Here is an 8,113-nt window from a genome sequence, read left to right as displayed (position 1 = left end):
AACCACTTACCTATTTTGCTATGTGTATGTAATTGGTATCATAGTTCTTGTGATTCAGCCATTGTAAATAGTAGGAAAAGTGGAACCATACCCCAAAGCCGCACACTCTCACCAACCCCAGGAAAGGGCCTTATGTTTTCTAACTGTTGTTGCTAGAGACGTGGCTAGTTGCTCATCATGATTATGATCACATGCAGCCTTACGAACAGCTTTCACCTCTGTACAACCACACCTAACCCGTAACTTAACCCACTCATGAAAAGGTGTTTAACTGTGACACCTACTGCAACTGTCGCATTTAACAGCTAATCATGGACCTATATCTCCTTACCTCAGGCAATTGTGCATTTCCGACCTCTAATCATGTCAGAGGAGAGTGGTATAGAAACTGACAATAGCGAGCTGAGCCTGGTAGGAGAGACGCATGTTATATCATACTCTATAGACACCTCTTTCATAGACCATACTCATCACAGGCATTTAACTTGTACTGATTCTAACACTCGTCTCTATTCCACAGGTATCTACCATAATCCTGACCCGTTCTGTAGGTACTCGGTTTGATGTCCTTTCATTCACTGTTGTAAAGTATACCATGTATAAGTGATACATTTCCCATGTCTTTAATACACATTCAGGAGAGTGATTACATACTATCGTCTGACGATGAGGGACCTAGGAACCTTGTCTTGGAACAAGCTCCTCCACTGTTGCCCCCAGAAGTCGTCAACCGGCCTCAACCTCACCTAGCATTACCTCCTCTTCCCCAGTTGAACAATGCAGAAGATGAAATGGTAGATATGGTAGTGTATACTGTGATGACACTTTTGCTTGTGTGTATGACTTGTTGGTAATGTGGTTATGTCTCTTTCGCTCAAGTATATGGCCGATGATGAGGATGGAGCTGATGCGGATGGAGATTATGATGATGGAGATGACTAGGTTGCAATGTGTTGAGATCTAACTACACTGAACCCATTTTATTCATTTTTGAGCTGCCACTATGTCCTACTTTTGGTATGGATGTATGTAAATGTTATGTACTCTGTAAATAAATGTGACCTGGTATTCTTGCTCAGGATATTATTGTCTTTATTCACAGAAGGATATGGACATTGAATAATACACCACAAGCACTTTGTAATGGCACATTTACCAAGCGATATGACAGTGATTACATATGCTCTCCACCTATATCTTTCCTACTCTAGACATTGTGTCTGGCATCTGTGACACCTGGGTGACGTTCCAGGCCTTCATCCCCAAAGATGTGGTTCTTTGGTCGGGCAACAAAGGTTGCATCTTCAAGGCAGCAGATGCGGGAAAGAATAGATGTGATATATGGAAAGTGTACACCTGTCCCAATCGTAAACCCCAAGTTATCAAACGTCACCTTGAATCTCTTTCCCTTGGCAGTTACAATATCAAACAGGTATCCCAAACTGTCCTCATTCATATAATGGATTGCGGCAGCTGGGTTGGTGTGCTTGTTTGTCCTCATTCGTAGAAGCTCTATCACTTTACCATGTGGTGGGGACATTTCCAAACTGAGGAATGCAGCTCCCCACCATGAGCCTTTTATCAGCTTTACAATATAACGCAGCTCGTCCACAATTTGTGTCATAGCAAAGTATTTGGGGTTATGAGCCATCCACCTGGGTCTACGTAGCAAGTGTCCTTCTCCCAGTTTACGCACCAGAACTTTCATAATGTCAATAGGAGTTGAAAATAGACCTTGTACCATATCGGTACAGATGTACCTGCCTCGACTAATAACAACAGTAAAGGTCATGACTGAATCCTGTGTCTTCACCATAATCGAACACACTCCTCCTTGCATGCCACCGAAGTGTGCTGCGACGACAATGTCCCCTTTGCGACTGTTAGATGTATCCATGAATGTGATAATCTGCTCTTTAGAGACTGATCCCCACCAGCGCTCCCCCAGCCATTCTAGGAAGGAATGCCATGATGTGTTCAGTATAGACCAACTAAGCATGCTTTCCATCGAATGTTGCTTTCTCGAATCTTCCACAGCTGGAATCGAGTCGTGACCATCTTCACAGTAAACCTGTAACTCGCCACCCTCTTCGCTGTAGTCTTCGTTGCTGTCCACCACCTCGCCATCGTCAACCTCTTCATCGTACACGTCTTCACAGTCCACCACCTCGTCGTCGTAAACCTCTTCATCGTACACGTCGTCACAGTCCACCACCTCGTCATCATCGACTTCTTCACATTCCACGACAGCGCCGGTGTCAACCTCTTCACCATAGACCTCTTCACAGTAGACCACCTCTTCGTCGTCAACCTGTTCACTGTAGAGCTGTTCACTGTCGACGTCTTGGGTGTGGACCTCGTAGTCTGACTCCTCGGAATCGTAAATGTCGTAGTCCACAAGACTATCGGTTGAACGGGGACTGGTTTCAGCCTCTTGGTCTCTGGTATCCTCCATGTCAGCACCGGGAGTATCTCGGTTATGGGTATAGTCCTCTTGACAATTGTCCTGATAATCATCACACATCCAATCCTCGTAGTCACCTGCCATGTCCGCTCCCGAACTGCTTTCGGAATCAGATGATTTGGAGCCTGAGGACCTAACTGCTTGTGGTATATGGCTGTTCCCAATCTCATAACCCTGGCAGTAACCGTAACAAGACTGAGTCTGAGGCCTCTTGACACAAACGACTGTCTCGTAATGGTTCCGACTATTCTCCAAATATATGCCCTGCTTAGACACCTCTAAACCATTAGATCTGTATTCAATCCAACGGTTGGTATAGTATGTATATATGCTTACCCCCAACATGTCTGCAGCTGCTTGAATCTCCACTTCGGTCGCCCAACTACCTAAACAATTCATGTTGGACTCCGTAATGTACTCTGACACTGAACGGTAACACACTCTCAGGATGGTCCTATACATATGTTGTTTGCTCTGTAGCTGCTGCACCACCGCATTTCGAATTGGCTCATGGTACTCCTCTGTACCACATAGTGCTTCACTGACCGCTCTGAAGAAACAATTTCCGTCACCTTTTATTTTCACATTCTTACACGGAGCACCTAACACACCAGACGCAGTATGACTGAGAGACATCTTCTTGCACTGCACCTTCAGCCTAGTGCACAGCAGCTGGGCATCTTCAACTGTAACAGGGTTGAACTGCAGCTCTCTGCATGTGCTGCCACTAACAAAGTCAATGTCCGAGTCGTCGCTACTGTCATTCTCCTTTGCTGTATTACAATATCTGAGTGTATAGAAAGACTCTGATTTCCCATGTGCCATTGTACACTCTGTTCTGCTTCCTGAGAGACGTCAGTATGGTCATTAATATATCGCTTTGGCCCCTATTGTCAAAGACCCACAGTTCTGCAGACTGAGCCATGATAGGGCGGGCCTAAGGAAAGCGTCATCAATCACACAGAGCTTAACAGAAGCCACAAGAGCCTATAAGGCTTCCATGCTTGCTGACTGAGTCATAATAGGGCGGGCCTAAGGAAAGCGTCATCAATCACACAGAGCTTAACAGAAGCCGCAGGAGCCTAGAAGGCTTCCAGGCTTGCTCACTGTGAGGGCTTGGGTAGCCTTGTTATAGTTTATAATGCTGTTGAATGCAAGTAAAAAATAAAGTATGCTCAGACAAGCAACTGTCAAGTGTTACCAACTGTACTTTATTGATAAAAGAGGTCCACATCACCATAGTACCAAATGAATACAATATAACATTTCAACTGTTAGGATAATTACATCTCCCCCATACTTTCTCGGAGCAGTGTCAGATTCAGTGACACCGATGACAAGTCCATCATCCTCACACCTTCAGTCTTCAGTACACTGAGACCCAGGGAATGTAGTCTGGCACCAGTGTTCACGTTGTATCCGGTACAGTCCACAGGACAGGCTGCGTAGTAAGGCCGATCTACCACGGCTGTTCCGGGACCATCCATGTCTCTTCCAGATGCACAATTCACCAAGATCTGTACACCTGCCTTGTATTGTGATCCACTGGGTATTAGAGACTGAGTAGACGTTGTCTTCCAGTTAAACACCACAGAGAACACTGAGACGTCAGGCTTTCCTTTTCCGTAGTAGCGCACTAGAGTGATAGGCAGACATTTACCATCAAGTTTATACACTTGGTATGGTTTCATCAATGTCACCCGGTAAGTAACGTTCCAGGTGTCAAATTGCCTACAAATGTTCCTGTAGCAATAACCTTTCTCTACCCCAATGAGGTCAGGCATAGAGTGGTCATCCGAACCACCTTGGATAGAGCGGGCCACTCTAGATTTTCCTTGTAATCCGGGTCTGTCAAACTCAGGGCCTCCGTTCACAAACTCAGGGCCTCCGTTCATAACCCCATTTTCCCCGTCAAACTCAGGTCCCCCATCCATACCACGATATTCTCCGTCAAGGTCAAGTCCCCCATCCACACCCAGGTAGTCTTCTTCAAGCACAGGTCCATCACTGATTACACTGTGCTTTTCGTACAGATGCATACATAGAGACAAGTGGATTGTTGCAACGAAGATGAACAGGTTACCCATAATAGTCCTACTTGTTATAGCTGATACCTCTTCCCCAGTGTTGATAAATGTAAACTCTTGTAACAACCCAAACTGACTTATAAGTACTTCCCTGTATTAGTGCGTTGGCTAGAACATCAAGTGTTGGATAACTGATACGTGGTTTGCTACACTACTGAAAGCTGGATCTATTGTCACAGCCTCCAAATTCCACAGACAGGATACAACATAAAGTTTTGGATAACTGAGAGGTTGTGGTGGACACTCACAGATTCAACATTACGGCCAAGGGCCCTGTGTGCGAAGTGACAGGCTGTCCCCCGTACTGCCCTTGGGCCCCGTGTGAGTTTGGGTATTGATTCTAAAAACGCCCCCCCTCCTGCACTACCTTCCCTTGGTTGTGGATATTGTGCCTTTTGGGTATGGTTGTTGTTACATAACCCTCCCGTTGTCCTTCTATTATGCCTAGCACACAGTGTCCCCCCCCGGGGTCACTCTGTCCCGTCTTGGCTAAAGGCCCAGTGGGCACAAGTGTGACAGTATGGGTGTGAACAGCCTTTGCAGATGTATTTCTTACACCTGCAGCACGCTGTGTGTGTCTTGGCGTCCTTCTTGGGTGGGCAGACCTGACACCTCTTCCTCTTACTCGCCCCCAGCGGGGCGGCCGGGGCGGCGGCGGCGGCCGGGCCGGCGGCTCGCTCGCGGGCCTGCGGACGAGCCTCGGCGGATACACGCTCGCCCCGTATGACTTTGACAAGTGCGGACGCGGCTTCGGTGCGGGGGAGACGCTGCCTTCTTTGGATCAAGGGCTTCACGAGCGCCTTTCCGAGCTGCTCCAGGAACACCCTCCTCTTGTTCCGCTTCCCGGGCATCCAGTCGGGGTTGATCTCTCGCCATATGACAAAGGCGTTGTAGGAGGACACGTCGAGGATGTTGTGGAAGATGACCAGGGGCCAGCGGGCGGTCATCCGTCTGCAGCTGTAGGTCCCGACCACCTTGTCTAGGTTGTCCACGCCGCCCTTGTTGCAGTTGTAGTCTAGGATGAGGGCCGGCTTCCGGTCTCGGCGATCGCTGACGTCAGGCTCCGCGTGCCGCGTGCTCAGAAGCAGCACGTTCTTATTTCTCTTTGCCAGGTAGGACACTAGAGTGGCGGTGGGCGTGAAGGCGAACCTGGAGGACGAGACCTGTCTGCCCTTGGACTGGAGCAGCGCGGGAGGGAGCTCGGGCTTGTTCTTTCGCACCGTGCCCACCATGGTGAGGTTCCTCTCGAGGAGCCGCTGCCCGAGTTCGTAGGAGGTGAAGAAATTGTCACACGTGACGTTGTGACCGGCCGGCAGTCCCTCGGTCAGATCGAGGACGACGCGCGCGCCCTGGTTCTTCTCGGGGCATCCGCCGGCCGCCTTGCCGGTGTACACTTGCATCTTCCAAGCGTAGCTGGACTTGGCGTCGCAGGCCACCCACGACTTGATGCCGTATTTGGCCGGCTTGCTGGGAATGTACTGTCGGAAAGGACAGCGTCCTTGAGGCGAGGGAGAGGGGAGGGAGAGGAGAGGGAGAGGAGATTAGCAGGAGATTAGCAGCGTCATGAGTTACCGGCTCACCATCGGGGCGCACTGCGTTTACGTTACACGCAGCCGCCGACGCCGCCGCCCGTGCCACTGCCCATTGCTACTGCTGCCCATTGCTACTACTGCCGATTGCTACCGCTGCCCGTGCTACTACACGTACATACACAGATACATTGACTGCTACCGCTCTCTATGCACAGATACATAGACTGCCCGTGCTCTCTACGCCACGCGTACATACGCAGATACATTGACTGCTACCGCTCTCTATGCACAGATACATAGACTGCCCGTGCTCTCTACGCCACGCGTACAAACACAGATACATAGACTGCCCGTGCTCTCTACGCTACGCGTACGTACACAGATGCATAGACGGTACCTCTGAACGGGACCAGTTGTTCGTCCACCGTCACTTCGGGCCCCGGGTTGTAGAGGGCCTGCAGCCGCTCCTCCCACAGGTCCCACACCTCTCTCACGGCCGCCAGTCTGTCGGTGGCGAGTCTCGCGGGTCTCGACTGGCGGTCGTCGAATCGCAGCAGCCTCGAGTACTTGTGAAACGCCTTGAGCGGCATGGTGGCGCGGAACACGGTCCTGCCGCTCTCGGCGTCCCACAGGCTGGCCGCGGCCTCGCCTCGGGACCTGTAGACGCCGGCTAGGATCAGCAGCCCTACGTAGGCGCGCAGGTCGGTGGAGTCCATGGGTCGCCAGCCGTCGCCGTATTTTCTCACCCCCTGCAGATTGGTCATGTCCACGATGATCCTTTCTATCGCCGGTGTGACAAACAGCCGGAAGGCGGACTCGATGTCGAGCGCTCGCGACGCGGCGTAGGCCGTGGGGCCCGGCGTCACGGCGGGGCAGGGCGGGCGGATGGCGCGGGGTCGGTCCGGACCGCGATAGGCCGCGGAGGACCATTTGATTTTGCCGTTTTTCGACAGCAACGTCTCCCTTTCTCGCTCTGGCTCTCTGGCTCTGTCTGGCTCTCTGTCTCGCTCTCGGGCAGCGGCCGCGTCTCCCTCCGGCTCTTCCTCCGGCTCTTCCTCCGGATCTTCCTCCGAAGAGGAGCTCGACCGCGAGGCCGAGTCGTCTCCGTAGTCGTCCGCGTCGCGCTCGGGGTTGTATTCCTCACCGTCTTCATCTTCCGAAACGTCCTCCTCTTCGGAATCGCAGTAGTCTTCTTCGTCTTCTTGGTCGACGCTGGAGGATATCTGTTCCAGGACCTGAGCCGCGCTGAAACCGGGACTGCGAGGCGTCGTAGGCGGAGGCAACACGCTCGACGGGGTCGTATTCCTCGTCGCCGTCGTCCTCGTCGTCGTCCTCATCATCGTCCTCATCTTGTTCTTCTTCTTGTTGTTGTTGTTGTTGTTCTTGTTCTTGTTGTTGTTGTTCTTGTTCTTCTTCTTCTTCCTGACAATATTAGTAGGCTCTCTACGCCCTGCTTACTGTCGTAGGCGGAGGGCTCACGCTCGGCGGGGTCGTATTCCTCCTCGTCGTCGTCCTCGTCGTCGTCCTCTTCTTCTTCTTCTTCTTCCTGACAATATTAGTAGCCTCTCTACGCCCTGCTTACGGTGGCCACGTGAATGGGACGAGGCACGCGAATGGACGAGGCGCGTGGTCGGCCCTGCCTGCTCCTTCGGCCCTTCGGCCCTTCGGCCCTTCGACCCTTCGCACCTTCGGCCCTTGGCCCCTTCGGTCCCATCCGGGACGCTCGGCTGGCCTACCCGCGTGATAGCACCGAGGTCGTGCACAGAGTTGGTGGGGACAACTGGTCCCTGCCGGGGTCACTCCGACCCGGCCCAGACAGAGGGGAACAACTCCTAACACAGGCCCCGGGTCACTCCGACCCGGCTCAGACAGGGGTAGGAGGGGAGGGTTTACAACATACACCTTGCTAACGCTGCCGGGGTCTCTCTGACCCCAGGCCCCCGGAACAGAAGGGAACAACTCATAACGCAGGGCTTACAACAGGGCTCGGGTCAATGTGACCTGGCCCAGACAGGGGTAGGAGGGTTACA

General features: G+C 51.8%; 1 protein-coding gene across 1 annotated transcript; it reads right to left on the bottom strand.

Annotated features, from left to right (window-relative positions):
• Positions 1-3,654: 3,654 nt before the first annotated feature.
• On the bottom strand, positions 3,655-6,997 carry LOC129837155 (piggyBac transposable element-derived protein 4-like; the record flags this gene model as incomplete). Its single annotated transcript, XM_055903071.1, has 2 exons — positions 3,655-6,049; positions 6,481-6,997. Coding segments are annotated over 2 exons (1,545 nt in total), but the record flags the coding sequence as incomplete, so codon positions are not given.
• Between the last annotated feature and the right edge of the window lie 1,116 nt (positions 6,998-8,113).

Source organism: Salvelinus fontinalis, chromosome 38 (assembly GCF_029448725.1).
Source record: "Salvelinus fontinalis isolate EN_2023a chromosome 38, ASM2944872v1, whole genome shotgun sequence".
Classification (NCBI taxonomy): domain Eukaryota; kingdom Metazoa; phylum Chordata; class Actinopteri; order Salmoniformes; family Salmonidae; genus Salvelinus; species Salvelinus fontinalis.
This window is presented reverse-complemented; position numbering and strand designations above follow the sequence as displayed.